The sequence below is a fragment of the Pempheris klunzingeri genome, chromosome 2, assembly GCF_042242105.1.
Source record: "Pempheris klunzingeri isolate RE-2024b chromosome 2, fPemKlu1.hap1, whole genome shotgun sequence".
Classification (NCBI taxonomy): Eukaryota; Metazoa; Chordata; class Actinopteri; order Acropomatiformes; family Pempheridae; genus Pempheris; species Pempheris klunzingeri.
Window position 1 is genome coordinate 9,937,634 of NC_092013.1, and position 19,287 is coordinate 9,956,920.

The window sequence follows — 19,287 nt, forward strand, 5'->3', positions numbered from 1 at the left end:
CTTTTCTAATCTCAGCCGACAGACATGGCAGTCACGCACTTTTAATGACACAAACAGTCCGGTGCAAATAAACAGGAAGTCAGTGGAACAAGACAGTATTTGAGTTACAGACTAACCCTAAAACTGATCAAAGCATGATAAGGGATTGTTGGTCAATTCACAAGGCTTTCCATTACAGTACAGTATGTGCTCAGTCTGTGATTATTCACTCTCCATTGTTACTCCTGCAGCAATAATACCTCACAACCATGTTCCTTTGAAAAGCACATTGTAGAACAGTGTCATGTGGAATTCACATTTAAGCACCTGATTGCCAAACAGTAGCTCCATCCTGTTAGAACTGCCAATACTTTTTTGGCATAACTCCAGCTTTATTAGCTTCTAGAAAATGTACATCAACACCTCTGAATTAAAAAAATTAAAAAAAAAGTCAGTGGCTGATCTGCTTTGTCAATCACAGGAGCACAACTTGGACTGGTTCCCACGGATGCGTGCCATGTCACTGGTGAGCAGCGATGCAGAGGGCGAGCAAAATGAAATCAGGAACCTGCAGGAGAAGCTGGAGTCAACCATGAGGCTGGTGGCCAACCTGTCTGGACAGCTGACAGAGCTCAAGGAGCAGGTATATCACGTGACAGTACATTATGCACTCTCTTTTTGTAGTATGTCACCCCTGCTTTATCCTTTTCCTTCTGTTTTAACATGAAACTGTGGCTTTTCTGAAGCTGGTTTTTTTTAATTAGTATTGACAACCTGCACCCAGGTAATTACTCAAAACCACCATTGGTTGCTTACAATTACTGTAATGGGACTGATGACTCAGAGAATGTGTGTGCATGTTCAGTTTTTGTTCTTCTTCTTTTTCTCCCTTGAATGGGTTTGTTCATCCACAAGTTAAAAATGCACAGTACTGTGTGACATTATGCAATGACAGCTGTTCTTTAAAAAGGTTAGTAACAAATTGAAATGTTTTATTATTGTGGGAGACACCGTTGCCTCTGAGTCTGACACTTTGGGAAATACAGTTATTTGCTCTCTTGCCAAAGACTTGGATGAGACGATCGACACCCACTCTCAAGTCTGTCCAGTAAATGTATAGCTACTGCCAGCAGCTGGTTAGCTTGGCTTAGTATAAATACTGGAAACGGAAAACATGCCTTCATGATAAGGACATCATATATCTTGTTTGTTTAAACAATACAAAACCTAACATGTAAAATAGCTATGGTTCTACACAGAGTTATGTGCCAAACTATTTCCTATTTCCTGGAATCAAGAAGTCCACCCCACCCCCACCCTCCCCAACCTCATTGTGTCTCGCACGTGCACAAGCACAATACAGCACAGAGACCCACTCTTAACAACATTGCTTCCTAGCAATTGTCAAAAGCGCCACAGGGTCGCTTCAAGCTACTGTACAGTTTCTGGAATCCATGCCAGGTTAGAGAGGTGATAGCGGATGGTAATTTATACCGTTCTTTTTGTTTCCATGTGCAGATGACTGAGCAGAGGAAGCAGAAGCAACGAATTGGTCTTCTTGGTCATCCCCCTCACATGAACATCAATCCCCAGCAGCCAGCCTGAGGGCCTTTTGAGGGCCAGTTTCACCTGTGCCTGAGCACTCCTGACACTGCATCACATGTCTAACAGGAGAATGCCAACACGTGTCCGTCTCCAATATGTATGTAGGTCGATGTCTGACTGTATACTTCACCAGACACTACTACAATAAGTGTTTCTACAACATGTGTGCTTCTGAGTGTCTGTGTGAAGTGAAAGTTATCTGAGTACGTTACTCGCCGTCTGCAGTGTGGATGTGTGTGTGTGTGTGTGTGTGTGTGTGGGTGTTTGGAGTGTGCACTAAGTGCCTCGGGACCTGAGAAGACAGTCCTGTAGGTTTAGGAGATGAAAACACTGACTTCAGCTTTATTACCCTGGATGCCTTCTGCATTGTACCACACTAACAGCATGCCAAAGTTCAGCCATTGTTCCTGAGGGAATATTCCTCTCAAGTGGCCTTGTATTGAGGTTTTAATCCTCTGTGTTGCACCAGCAAACTCAGGTCACATGTGGATTTGAAGGTTTGTTTGAATTCTACAAAACTTTATTTAATATTTTGCTTTTGTCAAACGGCAATAGGAAGACTTAGTGATATGCAATGTCTAAATAAGAATGAACTATTTTGGAGAACTGGTGTTTGCTTTTATATTTGAAATTATACTATCTGTTATTTAAAATATGGAGACAAACAATACCTGTAAACAGTCCTGAAGAGGACACCATACCTTTGCAAATTTTCTTAATGTTATTATAAAACATTTACAGTGTTTTATTTTTTATTTCAAGGGCAAACATTCATTATCACTTTCATATTTTTTTTGCAATCTTAAATGAAGGTACTACGTGTTCCAGGAAGCTTGGATAAAAATACTTTTGAGGGGACACAGAGAAATAAAATTTACCTGAAGGAAAGTTTTCTATAACTATTATTTTGAATAATGAATTTCATGAATCTACTGGGGAGAAGGAGACAAATCGTGTGACTGCTTCACTCTGAAGGCAAGTCCATGTCGTGCTTCATAATGGTAATGATGTGGAGTCACAGTGAAAGCATACTGCTGAACCAAACTTATAGGATTTTGGGAGAAACGTTAAGTTAGATTTACTTTTTTTCTCTGCACTGAATTATTTAATCTTCCTTTCATTCATTTAGTCCTTAAAGCACTGATATTTTCTGTAGCGCACAAATTATTGTTACGTTTTGGTCACTTTGCAAAAGATCCACAAGAGAATGACTGTTTGAGTGTTTGGGTGTACGTGAGGTAAAAAAAAAAAAAAGAAGAACTAATAGATGTAATTTGGAGTGCTGCTTGACCAAATTGAACTTTTATACTAATAGATGGTTTGTGTCTGAATTGTACTACATTCCATTCTTGGAGTCTATTTAAATAAACAAGTGTGTAAAATGATCCGGTGGCGAGTGTTGAACAGTATCTGCATCAGTATGGAAGTCGAGGCAAAGAGTGGAACTCATGTGAAACTAAAAGAGGATGTTGGCTTTTTCCTGGAGTTTATCTTCTTATATGTGTAACTGCTTATTTGTCAGCAACTGGAGTGGTGCAGTCAGAGAATAAACTTACAGAGAAGTAACTTTGGAAATTGCAGGCAGATGAACTCTGAAATTTCATCTGTGGTCCTCTACAAATGAGGAAGTACACTTATCTTATAACCATGTTGCATGATGAAATATGCTAGCATGCTGAGTACATACAGGGGTTGCACAGTTTTAGTTTTAATTTGACCTTTTTGGATTTTATCACAGCACAAGAGGACCATGTTTGGAATGTTTGATGTCATAAATGTAGTTTATAACAAGTATACACTTTGCAGCCACTTACTCTGAAATAGCCCATTGTAGCACTTTTGACTGATACAATAGAAAAATACAATATTTTTTCACAACTAAAGCTCATGTCCAATAATAAACGTTATCACTACACATCTTATGAAACATTTCAAGCATTTTTTTCCAAATTGAATAAATACTTTTTTGGCTTTTTGCTGGGCACAATTAAAGGCTAAACGTGTTTTCTGCAATGCTGCCAAGAATGCTGTAAGATCTACAAGTGGACTAAGACAAAGGTACCATTGCCAGGATTTAAAAAAAATCAAATTCAGTGTTAAATTGTGTTACATTTGGCTAGATTATGTGCAAGGGACCTTCCATAGTTGATGGTTATCTAACTATGGCTGAATCAATGTGAATGTGACCTTTGTAGTGCTCACTTTGTAATTGCCAAGTCTTGTAGCTCATCCCATTTCTATTTAATTCTCTCAAGGAATTTCGTAAAATAGACCTTTAATTAAGCTGGTTGACATGGTCATAGGATGTGAATCTTTTGAAGCTTTCTGTAAAAACAAAGACCCTCGCTTGTTACTGTGAAAGAGGCTACTTTTCTGAGGCTGACATTTAATTTAATCTGGGTTGTCTTGTGATAGCTGCTGCTTTTTTTTCTGCCTTTTTTTCAAATTAATTAGCTCCTATTGGCATGGAAAAAAACATCAAAATAAGGCTTTAATCACAATATTTATCTCTAGTCAATTTTGTGTGAACGGTCAAAATCATCTTAATAGTACATCAAAGTTAATTGTGAATGGAAAAATACAAACAAACTACACATTTTAAAAATACATATTCAAATTGTAAAGGCCTGCTTCTCAATATAGCCCCTGTTAAAAATGTGTCAAGGAAGTGCAGAGTTTATGGAGCCTCGTGAGACTCATCTAGCTGAGAGATTTTCTGTGTGTGTTCCTATCTTGAGAAGACTGAAATGAATAAATTGCCCCAAAACAAGACTTTAGGCACGAGTTCATAAGATTCAGTTACTGTGAGGATATTGCTAAATGTGATTTCCAGGCAAAAAATCCCAAAAGTTGTGGTTAAATGAGAAAAAAAAATGATGGAGGGAAGATAAAATGCTACAGCTTTTCTCCAATCACATCATTATTCCCGCTGTGATTGATGTAATTGCTTACAGCTTCACAAAACCTTCATTCTTACCTCATAAGGAGATCATTAAACCACACTGATTGATATCAGAGGAAAAAATGAGGATTTTAATGGGACTGATGATAATCTTCAAGGTCCTGCACATTGGGGATTGTGAAATGAAGCTACACCTTATGTGCACATATTACATCTATATACTGTCAGGGTGGTTTTCCTTTATTATAGATTATCAATCTGTAATCCACCTGTAAAAGACTCATTGAGTCTGCTCATGTCTTTGTGTATTGAATTTGTTGGCACATAATGTTTTATTAGAGGAATCCTGCTCATTTCAAGTACATTCCAGTAAATATGTCGTTATGCACATTTTCATGTGCCGCAAGAAAATGCTGTCATGAAAATGTGCATCACCAGCGGGTGTAGCGCTGTGATCTGTGCTCACAGCCTGCAGCACACAGGTGCAGCCGCCGTGTGCTGGATGGGCTGGATGTGCCTCGCGCGCTCAGCAGGCTCCCAGGGCCATGAGGAGATCAACGTGACAGGCGGCACCGCCTCATGACAACAAACACGTACACTCGTCCACGCACAGGTGCACGTGGTTCTCCCGCCGTGACCTCGGTGTCTGTGCCGGAGCCCACCTGCCTCCTGCAGACATGTGGATCAGTATAAAACACTGCTGAATGTGACTGCGTATATCTTTAGTACTGTTTATATTATGATCAGTAGCAGCAACAGCTTACTATTATTATTATTATTACTATTATTATTATAATTCTGCCTAATGTGGGAATATAACTTGGAATCAAAATAATTAAGCTCAATAGGATCCTTTTGTACTTACATATTAATGCTAAATAGAAATGTATATAAAGCTATAAATATAAAAAACGGTTTCCACCGAGTACATGCTGTGACTAAGACCTCAGTGCATCATAAGCACTCAGTTTAAAGGGGATTGATTATATTTGGTGCAGTTTTGTAGCATCACTGTCTAATAATCATGCAGGATATTATCTATGCCCAAGGTTTCTATAAGTAGCCTAATTTAGTTTGTGTGTGTGTGTTTTTGTTTTTTCATTACTGGCAGTGGGTACCGTACCCACTCGCCTCTCGTGCCTCAGGCCTGTTGAACTCCCGCACTGGTTCGTTGCCAGCACGTTCCCAGAGCCGTGGCCGCAGCAGCCTTGTTTCCATACACTTCAGCATGGTGGTACACGAGATCCGACACGCTCCGCCCTCCGCTCTGACGTCAGCCGCCGTCCGCCCACTGAGGCGCCTTATCGGTAGAAAGTGGGCCGTCCCTCCGCCGAGGATACAGCGCGGTTTGACACGTGAGCCTCATGTGACAGAGGTAGGTCAGGCTGCGCGGAGAGTCAGAGGGTTTATTTAACTCGTCGCTCTGTCCTCCCCCACTTTCCCAACGCGCCACCAAGAGGGTTGCCTTCTTCCTGCGGCGGGACCACGACGTGGAAATCGAACGGACTAACTTGAAACCATTTTCGCATTAAGAAAAAAACAAAAGGCCTAACCTTTACATCACTGCGGCTAGTGTTCAGTAATAAGACATTAATGCAATTTTCTCACCGTCTTTTGAAGCATTTAGCGCGTTTGACTAACTACTGCTTCACAACTTTTCTTCATCACGCGTAAATACGTGCGTATTTATTTGTGACTGCGCTGGAAAAGTACCTCGACTTTGACTGCGTGACTGGAGTAAGAGAAAAAAAAAGAAAAGAAATGGAGCGAATTCCAAGCGCGCAACCACCTCCTCTGTCCAAGCACCAGGCTGACCTGTCAGACGTGCAGGGGTAAGTTGGAAATTTAAAAAAAAAATAAAATGCTTTTGATATATTAGAAATCATTTCGCCATATTTCGTATTCTACTTCGCCAAATCAACACCTCATCACTCACTGTTTCTCCCTTCTTCTTCTTTTTTTTTTTTTTTATTTCTTTAGGATGGATTACCCGATGTATGTTTATAAACCCAGGCGAGGAATGAAGAGAGGAGAGGAGAGCAAGGTCAGTTGTTATTTCCTCTATTGTCAACTTACTGGTGCTTTTAACAAAGAGTGTGAACCACAAGGGAGAAATTAAGCTGGTTGTAGTCCTATAGTCCCATAAATGGTTGACCTAATTTCCGCTATGACATAACTCCTGGAGTTTTCCATATCTGAGTGCCTGCCTCTGATCATAAAGAGCAGCCGAATTAACCCGACGGTGTTTGTTTATTCCTGCAGGAAACCTACAAGCTGCCTCACAGACTTATTGAGAAGAAAAGGCGGGACCGGATAAACGAGTGCATCGCGCAGCTGAAAGATTTATTACCAGAGCACCTGAAACTCACGGTAAGTTCGTGCTGTGCCTGGGAGCGATAGTTGGACTCACTGTATTGAGTGACATGCACCATCGAGTGGCTGCTGGGTGGTATTACATCCTCTGTGCTGAGTGCGTCAGCAGTCAGTGAACGGCAGCTCCTACTAAAGAGGATGTGTCTGCTGTCATGTGTCATTGTTTCAAAATCCAGTTCAATCCGATGCTCAATAAGATTTAATTGTAATATATAAGTGACACTTCAGGCTGTGTATTATCTGTGATATTTATATTATCCCGCGTCACACAACATGTTTCTTATTGTGTTTGCCTCTATGGTTGTGCACAGATCATGTGTACACATTTTTTCACAGCTTAGTTTCAATGTGTTATATAAGAGGCGAGGATGTGCTGACAGTGTTGTGTGTGTGTGTGTGTGTGTTTCCTACAGACTCTGGGCCATCTGGAGAAGGCTGTGGTTTTAGAGCTTACGCTGAAACATGTGAAAGCCCTCACCTCTCTTCTGGAGCAACAGCAGCAGAAGATCCTCGCTCTGCAGAATGGCATGCAAATTGGTGAGCTGCAGATCATTTACACACACGCACCCCTAGACACACAAGTATGCATTCTGAACAGGGTGGTTTTGTCGGACAGAATGCAAATGACCAAGATGAATTGACAATGACATAATTATGCAGAACAAGAGGCAAATACGTGAGCTATAGTTGGAGGGAAAGAGACTCAAAATCTGCATTGCTGCATCACTGCCAAATTTCTGACTGTGTGTTTTCTCGTGTTTACAGAGCAGCCACCTGTCAATCAGGAGAAGTCAGAGGAGATGTTCCGCTCTGGCTTCCACATGTGTGCCAAGGAGATTCTTCAATATCTAGCCAATCACGAGACTGATGGAGACTTCACGCCATCCCATGTGATCAATCACCTCCACAAGTTGGCTGCAGAGGTGCTGCAAAGCCCGGTCCGACCCCGCACTCCTCCCAGCCCTCGAGCCGAGGAAATGCCCGCCTACCACCAGCACCAGCCTCACAAAGAGATACCCGCCAGCTTACCCCCTAAACCCAGCGAGGGCTATGGGAGGAACTGTGTGCCCGTGATCCAGCGGGCGTACGCTCCACTGAGCAGCGAGCAGAGTGGCAGTGATACGGATACAGACAGCGGCTATGGGGGTGAGCTGGAGAAGACTGAATCTGGGGCGCAACAGGGACGTCCAGATTACTACGGTCAGGAGAGCCAGCTGAAGCGAGCACTTGGAGAGAGGCAGAGCTCCAGCATTAAGCAGGAGGACGAAGAGCTGCGCCACAAACGACCCCGGGTGGAGTCGTCTGAGGATGAACTGCTGTCAGGCGGAGAATCATCATCATCCTCTAGTGGTTATGGTAGTTACATGAGCGTATCCCCCAACCATCCACCTCCTCCACATCCACTCTGCATGCCTTTCTACCTCATTCCACCCTCTGCTGCAGCATACCTGCCAATGCTAGAGAAATGCTGGTACCCCGGGGCCGTGCCCATGCTCTACCCTGGCATGGGAGGCTCTGCACCTGCCATGACCAGCGAAAGATCGCCTCCACCTCAGCTGTTGTCTCCCAGGGGAGGCTCTCCAGCCCCAGCCATATCTCAGACCCCCATGGACTCCCCTGCCCTCCTTCAGGCACTAAAGCAGGTACCGCCGCTCAACCTGGAAACCAAAGACTGAGAGACAACAGAACAGAAGTGAAGATGTGATCCTTTTCTACTACCCAGGAGCAAAGACAGTAGTAGGAGTGAGAACATGACTGAGCCTTTCCATAATCCATCCTCATTCCTGTCCTCTGTTCCTCAGCCTGGAGGTGAAACGGCAAATCAGATCTTTGTAGAAATGATCAAGAAGAGATAGAGGGGAGAGCAACATCCGTCCACGTTCGGCGGATGTAAAGCTCTGGTTGAATGTTTAAAGCTCAGTGGTATTACTCAGTGCAAATGTATCATATAAACTGGACCTGCCCTGCACACACATACACACACACACACACACACACGGTTGAATGTAAGAGAGATATGTTTTAGATGCTGCTGTTAAAGTATAAATACCGATGACACTGATGCATCTCACTTGTAGCTGTTGCAATAGAGACACGCCATCTTTGTACTTTAGAAAGTGTTGCACCAAATGTTAGCGGTTGATATTTCACCCACAGTTTGTTGCCTGTGTTCTGTAGGCCCCCATTATCATAACTGAAAATCCCATTCGAGCCAGACGCTACGACGACTGGAACCATAAAATGCAAGGGTTCCTCAAGTGTGTACAGACAAAAGTAAGGGTACACCCAAGGCATGGAGGAAGGAACGGGCCACCACATGACCACACTGAATGAGAAGTCTTGTTGTTCATTGACAAACAGACAGTTTAGATGGATTTTCTGTAATTATTGTTCATAGACTTCTTGTACATTTCTATTTTTGATACCTGTTCTTGCACTCTGTCCGTCCGGAGAGATAAAACGTGGGCAGGGTGTGCACAATTGTACTCAGAAACTGTGTACATACTGTAGCACTGTGCTGGACCTGGTCTGCATACTCCACATCTGTTTCTGCTCAAGTCAAACCTGGTGTTTGTTCTTGCTGTTGCCTTTTACTTGTGAAAAGCTGATAAATCTCAGATGTTTATTCTCTGTACTATGTATGAATACTGGAGTCAAAGGAGTGTGGAGGAGAGAAGTGAATGTAAAAGTTTTACCAGAAGACTAGTTTTCTATAGAAAGAGGTACTTGAGATTTTATATTTTGGGACCTACATGAAAGATGTTTGATGTACATATTTTGTCTATAAATGTTGATATACATTATATAAGTGTATTAATAAAGTATTTTTTTCCCGTGGAAAATCGCATCGACTATATGTGTGTGAAACAGAGTGAGAGAGAGTGTGCGTGTGTGTGTGCGTGTGTGTGTGAAAGCATCTCGCAATCTGTTCGGCTTTAATTTTTTTACAGTTCCACAATGCTCATGTCACTGGGAACACTTATGTAATGTCAGATCTACAGCCCGGCTCTCCTACTGGTTAACCGTCTGTGCCCACTAATACAACAACAAGTAATTACACATGAGCGTAAACAGTTGCTGTTAATCTCTTGAGGCAATAATCGGGATCCATCTGTATCTTGTCAACAGCCTTCACAGGGAGACATGTTTCCCATTGGCTGCACTATGAGCTGCTATTATCTTAGAATTGCAACATCTCTCTCTATATTGACACTCCCAGCACAATACTGTGCAGACTGGGAGAGTAGATCAATACATATAGACAGATGAATCAAAACAAATGTTACTTATCACCACAACCTGTGTTGCATTGCGCAATCACATTTGTCAGCTATGTTATCACACTTAAAATCAACAAGGTCTATCTCATGCTGCAGACATTAACACATCCAGAATTAACAGGCTCTTCAACCGCATATTATTACTGCTTGCTATCATTTCAGAGCTTTAGGATTGTTGTTATATTCCATCTGATCTGTTTGTGCAAACTGAAGTCTTAAGGTCCATGACCCAAACCCTAAATGTCATTAGTTCCTCCTAAACTGATCATCTTCAAGTTAATTTCCATTAATTAGTTTAAAGAGGAGTTCTGTGTTTTATTGCTGTCATGAGATTCCATTTGCAAGCTGATTTTAGAGGCGTAGCTCACTACTTATTTATGCCAGTTTAACCATTTTCTATAGTTCAGTAATGCTTTAAACACTCATCTCCGTAGTTGAGTCCTGATGGCCTGGTGGTTAACACACACAGCACATAACCACATTTCCTGTTTGATCTTTGTTTGAAATCATATGTAGTTCTGTCTCCATAATTGTTTCCTGTCTGTTTCTATTTTAGTTAAGAATTCAGATTTCCAATTTCAGTAAGTTTCAGTAAGTTATTTTAGCCATTTAGTTCAGGTAAACAACAACACATAGCTACTTTGACAAAACAACAACATTCATTTCACCAAATTAATTAGGGTTAGGGTTAGGGTTAGCACAGACACTGCTTAGCTTTCTCCTGAAGCTACATTCATTTTGACTGCATGTTTATAAAGAGACTGAAAGACCAAATAAACCAGGCTGTGCTGAAGTGGATAAAGACCGTCAATTCTTTCCAATTTAATTCCCCTTCCTAGAAAGGCTTTGGCATAACCATGTAGTTAGATCATTGAGCCTTGATTGCCACCTGCTGGTGATTTAAAATTACTGACATCCTTTTGTTAACATTAATATAAATTTTCCACAAATGATAGAACCAGTGATCGTTTTATTAGATTATCTGCCACACCAGAGACCCTTGAATGAACAACTTTTGTTTTAATACAAATCACTTTCAATAGAACTTTGATTGCAGATACGTTCATCACATCATAATAAAAAATATATCCCTGTAGAGTAGTCCAGCCAAAAAGGTCAAGGAAGGTGGTAGGCAGACAGACTCAGCAGACAAAAGAGGTGATTTTATTTTACAGTGCTCCATGAAGGTAAATTTAAGTTACAAAACAATACAAAAATTATTTACAAAGAAACATAATTTCAAAACTAAACTGTAGCTACTAAAAAAAGAACTATTATACTGTGGCAGCACAGCCCTCACATCTCTGTCAATCCATCCTCTCCCCCTGGCATCCAAGTACCTACTGTTTATATAGGGCATTCAATTCCCACCTTGGCTTGCTTCGGCTCTACCATTTGGTAAAATGGTAACATAGTCTGTACCGTGAATGCAACAAATCTGCAAATAAAAATCACAGCACACACACTACAAACCTCTAGACATTTCTTACCCATTTCCCCACAAGCTAAACAAGCGAAAACAACAATTTATGCATTTTAATACCAACAAACATTTGTCAAAAGGAAAAAAAAACCCTCCACTTGGTCCGACCCAATGATGTAATGCTGACATCACCAACACCATAAATTGGGGAAGTGCTGGGCCGGCCTTCTCTCCAAACACTCCTCCCACATGGTGAGCCAGAACAAACAAAGGTAAGTATGAACAAAGGAATGAACAATTGAACCACATTTTACCTGCAACTTAATAAAGGATAACTGAACTAAATGACTGTGTGTTTTATTTAAATCCTTCATGCTCTAGATGTAAACTGTAACCTAATGAGACAAACAAACCCTGGATAGTATGTGCCTTAATGCTACACTGGCCTGGTTAAATTATAGGAAAACACACATCGGGACAACAGAAAGTAGAATGTCCAGGGACAAGTGGTGAGGAGAAATATAGGCAGAATTTCAATGTACTACTGAATTTTGTTAATGTGAAAACTAATGAGATGGTAAAATGACTAATATTTGCCTTGGTGTTGCATATTTAAAGCCCATACCATGATTGCCTCAAGTTCCTTGTAACAAAATCTAATGCTATCCAAATAGTTTGACTCATGTTACAATCCTACAAATAGGGGGTTTGATGTGTAACCTCTAATATGAGGAGGTAATATGTTGTTCATTAGGTTCCAACCCATTAAAACATAAATTAATAATAAAAATGTCGTCACCTCTTCAGCACTTCCTACTGTCTGTTTTCCATCTTTTTAGCACCACTAGTGTTTAGATTCACCTGTGGACTGTCCTTTATATCTGGGCATGCTTTGCCTTCGAGAACAGAGAAATAACTGATGCCCATGGACCCTGGAATGAGAGTAAAACTTTGGATTACGACAGGCAGTAGTTCCAGCCACAATGTTTGGTCGCAAGCTAAAGACCTCCACGGTAGGTAGGGGACCCCGGAGAGAGGGAAAGACCCGGGTAGATGTCTTCTGTTGGGGCTCAAAAGCTGTCTGAGGAAGGAAGGATCTGGAGAAGTGTGATCCATGCGCCGGGTTTGGCTGAGATTTTGAATCTGACATGCTTTGAAGAGGGGTAAGGGAAAAAGAGAGGCTCCGTGGGACCAGAGTTGCCCCGTTGACACCAAGACTCAACCCCAAACGTCGTGCCTTCCTCTGAGGTTCCACATGTACCACCAAAGGCAGTTCAGATGTCAGACTGCGACTGGACCTGCGCACACAGGAAGTAGTCTGAACTTCTGTTCTCCCCTCACGTTCCCTTCTAGGAGATGTTGATGTCAGCTGCCTCTTTTTCTCTCCAACAGCTTGATTCTCCTTGCCTGAGCGGCGAAACGCAGAGATAGCGGAGGACTTCTGACCTGATGGTTTATGCGTTGTTTCAACCTCTTCTGGCGATGACTGCTCTGAAGGGAACTGGATGGTGAGAGGTTGGTTAGAAGTCACAGTTTGTCTGTGAAGTGAAGGTCTGGGTCGCCTTATGGGTGCTCCTTCCACCAGCAGGTTCATTCCCACATAGTGAGGAACTTCAACTGCAGCCTGGCAGGGTAATAAAATAATAAAAACAAGTAAATGCACTCGGTACAGCATTCATTATTTAGTGGAATTCCCTTGGAAATGAACATCTAGACGTGTACAAATATTCCACCTGTTTGTAGATTAGCTGGAAGCCTCCTGTGTAAGCACTAGGATCAGTTCGTTGGTCGAGCACAACCCTCAGTGTATCCAGCTGCACAGCGGGGCAGAGCCGAGCAGTCAAAGCGGTGGAACAGGCCATCGTGGGACTGGCATTGATCTCCAGAAGCCAAGGCCTCAGATCTCTGCCCAACATAAAGTCAGCTCCATAGAGCTCAAAGCTTGCCTTTCGGGGCTCTACAAGATCCTGGGCTGTCTGCAGGGCACGGACCACCGCCTGCTGCATGCCTGGTACCACCACTGACTCCCATTCTGCCCCACGACCCTGCCGCTGTAGAAAAGCCCTAAACTGAGAGCAGGACCACATATTGTCCTCCGGAACTCCAGGATGGCGGTCACAGGATGGCTGGAAGTGCTTCTGAATGGAGTTGTTGCAGAGGTGGATTGAACTACAGAAAATGAAGAACAAGGCAAGGCCATGAAGGTAAGAATGAAATGAGTAAAATGGTTACATTTAGTCCTGCTTACAATGTTAAATCAATACTTCCACAAAGCACACTAGATTCAACATACAAAGTGCAAGCATATAATTAGTTTTCTCATTTGTCTGACCTGTCTAGAGTTTTCGTTGAGTATGGCTGAGTGGAGAACCGCAGGTAGCACTCTCCGTAGAACCAGACAGTCAGAGGGTTCCAGTCGGTGACAAGGAACCACTGACGGACGTCAAACTTGGTGCCATGGACCAAGAGAGGACGCTCCAGGTATTTCTGAATCACCCATTTACTCTCCTTAGCCGGGGCTCTGTCACTGTCCACAAGTGCCAAAATCTCATCCAGGCGATTCATACACATAATGCCTGGGGTGATGTGGAAAAGGAAAAAAAGCACCAAAATTGGCTTAAACAAATAAAAACTGCCTTATTAGCTCAAACAATTTCAGTGTGCAAAACTAAGAGGACACGGTGTGACGAGGTGTAGGTATTATTTTATTTTTTCCAATTAGATGCAGAAAAAAGGGAGCAGAGGGAGCAAACATGTTGCATCTCATGCTGCAACCATAGTATTCACACCTCCAAACAACACATTATGTGTTCTTCAGTATTGTTTTTCAGAACTGTGTAAAACTGTAAAAGATTAGAAGGGAACTAAAAGACTCACCTCGTCCTCTTGACTTGGCACCTGGTTTGATGATCCAGATGTTTTTTAATCCATCTGTATCCAGCTGAGGGCAAACCTCCAGCAGTCTGATTAACATGGCCTGGCAGCGTTCCACAAACACACCGATACCTCTGATCGTTGCACCTTCACTGCAAACAAACATCAGTCTCGCAAATTGAATTTGTTCATGCACAGATTCGCTAAATCTTATTATTTTGCTTCACACTGGACAGTAATTGTGCTGGTTATCTGCTGACCTCTCATGTGTCCAGATTGTTTAAGAAATATGTACATGACTTGTAACTTGATGGTTGTTTGTAATGCGTGAGGTCTGTGTTCTTTTGTTTCTGACACAGTGTTTTAGATTTGGCACTTTAACACTGCCTATGGCAACTCTCACAACTGGGATGCATTATCCAGTTGATATGAAACCGGGTTCAGCCAGTTACATAACAATTGTGCAAATTGTCCAGGTTCATTACATACGTAGTAGCGTCAAAATGTTAGTCTGTTTGCACAATTAAAGGCGGCGAATTAGTCAGTGTGCTCTAGTCCCTTTTGTCCTTTGTATGAAAGGCAGGTTTATATGGGCTATGTTTTTAAATGTGAAATAGGTGTTCTGAAGGTGTAGTTCAAAGGTGTATGGTGTCTCTTTGCATACGAGTCTATTTCCATTATGACATGGCACGGCACAGTGGGGCTATATAAATGTTCTGTATACCAACCTCCAAAGTAGTACGCTATTAATATTATCATGCGGTATCATATCATATATTCTATGGTATTTGTGTACACAGTAGAGTACAGCATTAACTGGAAAATGCTGTATCATTCCAGTGACCCCTACTTTAACCCTAAACCTAAATGACTCTACTACCTTCAAACCCAAGCTGAGTCCAAACATGAACTCTGAAGATGAAGATTGTGTTAAGAAACTATCTGACGCTGCTCAGAAGTTTCACACAGTTTTTTAATGACCTGTTTCCATTTGATGGGCAGGCTTGGCCTTTCAGTATGAATGATCAAGAATGATCACTCTAGCAAACACAGGAAGTTCCCAGAAACATACTCACTGCACGACCATGTAGTAGTCTTGAAGAAACTCTGTCCACTGCTGTTCTTCCACCGAGGGGGGAGTTTCTACAGTTAGATCAATGTCACCGTGCTCTAAGACACTGAGAAAGTCTTGACACACGCGTAAAGCCACGTCGATCATTCCTGCACCAACAAATCGACGCTCCACATCGTCCGACTCTTAAGAGGGAAACAAGACTGGTTTCATGGATTCTGTTAAATTCTCATTATGCTTCATATCATATCATCTATTACCATCAGAGACACTTTTTTTGGCTTTTTGTTCCTCGCCCTCTGCTCCGTCTCTCATCCATCTACTGGTCTCAACCACATGCTGCAGCAGGCTGGTGCACGCTGTCCTCCGGAAATCCTCTTCATTGTCATAGGAAATAGAACAAGAGGACAAGAGCACAAGAGAGAGAAAGGGCATGCAGTATCTTTGGAAGATCAAAAGTTTGACTAAGTGTTAATAGATCAACACAGCAGACCTATGAATGCACTCTTTTCATCCTCTGCCCCGAGCCTGTAGCATCTTGGGAAGAAGGTGTCAGGATCTGCTGTATCAAACCACTGAAGGTTACGCAGGTTCACACAGAGCCCCACCTGAAAGAAACAGAGATATATCCATAGCAGAGAACTGGTTGACCTATGACCAAAGTTGAGCAACTATTTTCTAGTCAATCATTAGAGACTCTTTAGTGGTGACACCTTGGTTGTAAACGTTCCAGCATTTGCGTAGTGGTTGGTCATTTGGTCGTTCCGTAAGGAGCGACAGTCTATGTAATCCCGACGTGTTGTCCAATAAAAATATGCTGTTTCATTTCGAACCAGGCGAGACTACAGAAGGTTGAGGAAAAGCTGAATTAGCAAGCTGGCTGAGATAGAATACACAGACATGGAAATAATGTAACGTGAGAAGAACAACAACACCACATTAGTTGCTTTCAGATGTCAACGTCAACGTTATGCTGGTTCACTTGAACGTTATCTTACCATGAGGTCATACATGTCATCAAGGTTCTCCTCTTTCTCGCCTTCCTCCACTCTCTCTGTAAAGAGATAAGTATAGTGGTGTGTGTGTGTGTGTGTGTGTGTGTGTGTTTGGGAGTACGTGCATGAGGCTTACATGTGTAAAGGGGAGTGTTAAAAGGGTAGGGGTCTGTGTTATAGGTTGATGTCTGTAATGTGGTACACAGTGTATCAGGTGTAGGGGTATCTATCCATCCAATCTAGTGCTCCAATTACATATACGTTAACCCCTCCTGCACTTTCAGCTGTAGACAAACTTCAGATCACTGAATGACAAACTGACAAAATGTGTAAACCAAACTAAATAAATTAGTGCTTTGTTGGTAATACTGTACACTGCATACCAAATCACTCCCCATGAAAACTGTATCTTGTTTTATCAACATAAATGTCTGATTTGGTCGCTCTGTCTCACCACCAACATCAGCACCAACATCACCATCATCGCCATCCTCCTCCTCATCGCCGTGGCAATGAGGTGCTCTCTGGGCAGGATGGGTCAAGCGACGTTCCACCCACCCTCTGGCCCATAAGGCAGCACGGATCACAGGATAGGGTCCCTGCACTGAAAACACTTTCCTCAACTGGGAATGAGTTGAGGAGAGGTAGAAAGAGTCAAACACGACAGGCAGCACACAAGAGGATAGTGAGTGAGTGTGCAGTGCTGTGCACCACCTTCACTGCTTTCTCCACCAGTGCTTTAGCTGTTTTCAGCCTGTCTGGCTTGATCGCTGGCAGGCTTGGCACACAGCGACGTAACCTCCCGTCCACTGGAGCAACTGTGGACTGTAACACTGAGACAAATTGCTCGGTCAAATTTCAATATGGAATAACTGTGTGCATGTGCACGTGCGTGTATTTGTATATGCAGATATCTATTCCCTTACCTGGCATTTGTTGCATGTTACACTCCCTTCAGCTGATCAAAGTACAGCGTTCAGTTCTCTGGGAGCAGAAATATGTTAGACAGCATTATTTTCACATCAGATAATAATATAGGCCATAAAAATAAACAGATTTATTCCTATCATCATGAGCTCATATGATTGATAGATAGATAGATGGATACTTTGTCTCTCTAGCTACTGAAGAGGGATGTAAATTGGGTCAAGCAGGCATCTAAATCTGGACAGAGCTCACTGAGGCTTCTCACTGACATACTCATAGGGGCAGACATGCCACATGCACAAAAATGAGAAAAGCACGTATCGCTGTTCTATGGAGACATCTACAGTGGGTTATATTCACGATGAACGACGGTGGATTTGAGAACCAACTCTGTACAGGCTATGCAGACAGATACTTTGCTCATAATCTATGACAGCGACGAGACCTGCAGTAAAACTCCTCCTACAGAACATCTCACACAAAAACGGGAGAGATTTTAATATACAAACCTAATGCAATCACCTCCACAGTGACCCGACCACTCTGTCCAGACTCCTGCTGCCTTCATGCTCCCGCAGACCGTCGCCATAACAACCGTGCATGCTCCCACATAATGTTTATAGTTGCCATAACAACCGTACCTGGGAGAAACAGGACGCCATGCAGGCCGATGAAAAATCTACCACCTTTAGCCATGCGTTGAAGAAAGTGGATCACTTATCTGACGCTATCAGTTGCAGTGTGGATTACACGTGTAGGCGACGTGCACAAGGACCATTTAAACCAGCCGCGGCACAACGATACACAGTTTGTGAGGACATTTTGCAATCTGAACTCGGTGAACTATTACCGGGGACCGGCTGGCTGAGGAGGGTCAACCTGCTGATCTTAATCCAATCAAGTGTTTGACAAAGTGGCAGGTGCACTACGTGATGCACTGTTCCTCCATTCTTTCCTTCTCAGTATAATTGCGCTTCTGTTAAAGAAAAACCGCCTGTCCTGCATCTTCAATAAGAAACCTGTACTGTCATTCTGTCAGACCTGCACATGAGCTTTATGTGATGTGCATAGATTATAATAAACGTGCGTCCTGCTTTGTGCAATGCTTTACCTTCCCACGAGGTGGCATCCAAGGCTTTCCAGTAGATTTGTGTGTTAGGTGATCAATCTTATCCATTATGGCGCTGATCTTGTTTTCTATTTTCACCTTACGTGCGCACTGTTGCAGTCATGTTTTACTACTAAAGTCTGGATGTCTGTCTGATCTAGTCGATTAATTTAATAATTTATAGTTAAATGGACAATATCCGCTTTGGAGAGTATCTTAAGTATCTACTTTACTTACAAACGGTGCAATTAAATTGCCTACTTCATGACATAAACACCGGAAAGGCTTTTATTATGAATCATTTAAGTACAGGCTAGTTTGCTGTTCATATTTATCTACTTTATTCCCTTTTAATGCAGGAGGATTGCCTGTAATAGTCTTTTTGAATAACAGTATTGGTTCCTATATCCACTTCTTCTTTCCACCAAAGAAAAGAAACAAGTAAAGAAAATAAATCACAACTCAAATGTAAAGTTTTGTCCGTAAGCCAATTTAAGCCAATTACAAAGCAACATCTGGACCACTTGCTGCGCACAGTGGTCACAGTCCAACACATTTCAGCAGCTGAAACGAGAGAAGCTGCCAAACTGGACATTGTATAGAGTGACGTCGCCCTATAAGCTTATAATAGTCTTGGCTTTAGTGCGTTGGGTAGCAGCAGTGCGTCGCAGCCCGTTGTGTGCCTCTGCGCTCTGATTGGCTGAGGCTGCAGCGATGCTCTCTGCATCCTGCTCCCACAGCCAGGCCG

The 19,287-nt window shown here is 42.5% G+C and overlaps 3 protein-coding genes across 5 annotated transcripts in view; 2 read left to right on the plus strand and 1 right to left on the minus strand.

Annotated features, from left to right (window-relative positions):
- The window catches only part of LOC139218084 (inositol 1,4,5-trisphosphate-gated calcium channel ITPR1), a 64,435-nt gene extending 61,469 nt beyond the window's left edge, over window positions 1-2,966 (plus strand). For all 3 annotated transcript variants that reach the window (XM_070849624.1, XM_070849633.1, XM_070849642.1), the window contains 2 exons: window positions 461-622; window positions 1,498-2,966. In XM_070849624.1, the coding sequence (XP_070705725.1) occupies window positions 461-622; window positions 1,498-1,584 (249 nt within the window). In that variant the 3' untranslated portion in view covers window positions 1,585-2,966. The remainder of the gene's footprint in view (window positions 1-460; window positions 623-1,497) is intronic.
- A 2,904-nt stretch (window positions 2,967-5,870) lies between these two features.
- Window positions 5,871-9,702, plus strand: LOC139215407 (class E basic helix-loop-helix protein 40-like). Its single transcript, XM_070846370.1, has 5 exons — window positions 5,871-6,318; window positions 6,467-6,530; window positions 6,749-6,856; window positions 7,273-7,396; window positions 7,625-9,702. Exons 1-5 carry the CDS (start codon window positions 6,248-6,250, stop codon window positions 8,533-8,535), a joined length of 1,278 nt encoding a protein of 425 aa, XP_070702471.1. The 5' UTR covers window positions 5,871-6,247; the 3' UTR covers window positions 8,536-9,702.
- Window positions 9,703-12,407: 2,705 nt separating this feature from the next.
- Window positions 12,408-17,446, minus strand: ttll3 (tubulin tyrosine ligase-like family, member 3). Its single transcript, XM_070836828.1, has 12 exons — window positions 17,431-17,446; window positions 17,219-17,313; window positions 16,959-17,127; window positions 16,508-16,563; window positions 16,223-16,351; window positions 16,003-16,117; window positions 15,770-15,886; window positions 15,514-15,694; window positions 14,441-14,589; window positions 13,896-14,139; window positions 13,297-13,732; window positions 12,408-13,187 (listed from the first exon to the last, which is right to left on the minus strand). The coding sequence occupies exons 1-12, from the start codon at window positions 17,444-17,446 to the stop codon at window positions 12,408-12,410; spliced, it is 2,487 nt and encodes an 828-aa protein (XP_070692929.1).
- Window positions 17,447-19,287: the final 1,841 nt, after the last annotated feature.

Bases quoted from the DNA above. Each gene is read 5' to 3' on its own strand.
- LOC139215407 (XM_070846370.1), top strand. From the start codon at position 6,248: ATGGAGCGAATTCCAAGCGCGCAACCACCTCCTCTGTCCAAGCACCAG. The intron at 6,319-6,466 runs GTAAGTTGGAAA...TTATTTCTTTAG, and splicing joins GACCTGTCAGACGTGCAGGG to GATGGATTACCCGATGTATG. The intron at 6,531-6,748 runs GTCAGTTGTTAT...TTATTCCTGCAG, and splicing joins AGAGAGGAGAGGAGAGCAAG to GAAACCTACAAGCTGCCTCA.
- ttll3 (XM_070836828.1), bottom strand. The intron at 14,590-15,513 runs GTGAGTATGTTT...GTTTGTTTGCAG, and splicing joins GACTACTACATGGTCGTGCA to TGAAGGTGCAACGATCAGAG. The intron at 14,140-14,440 runs GTGAGTCTTTTA...ACATCACCCCAG, and splicing joins TGCCAAGTCAAGAGGACGAG to GCATTATGTGTATGAATCGC.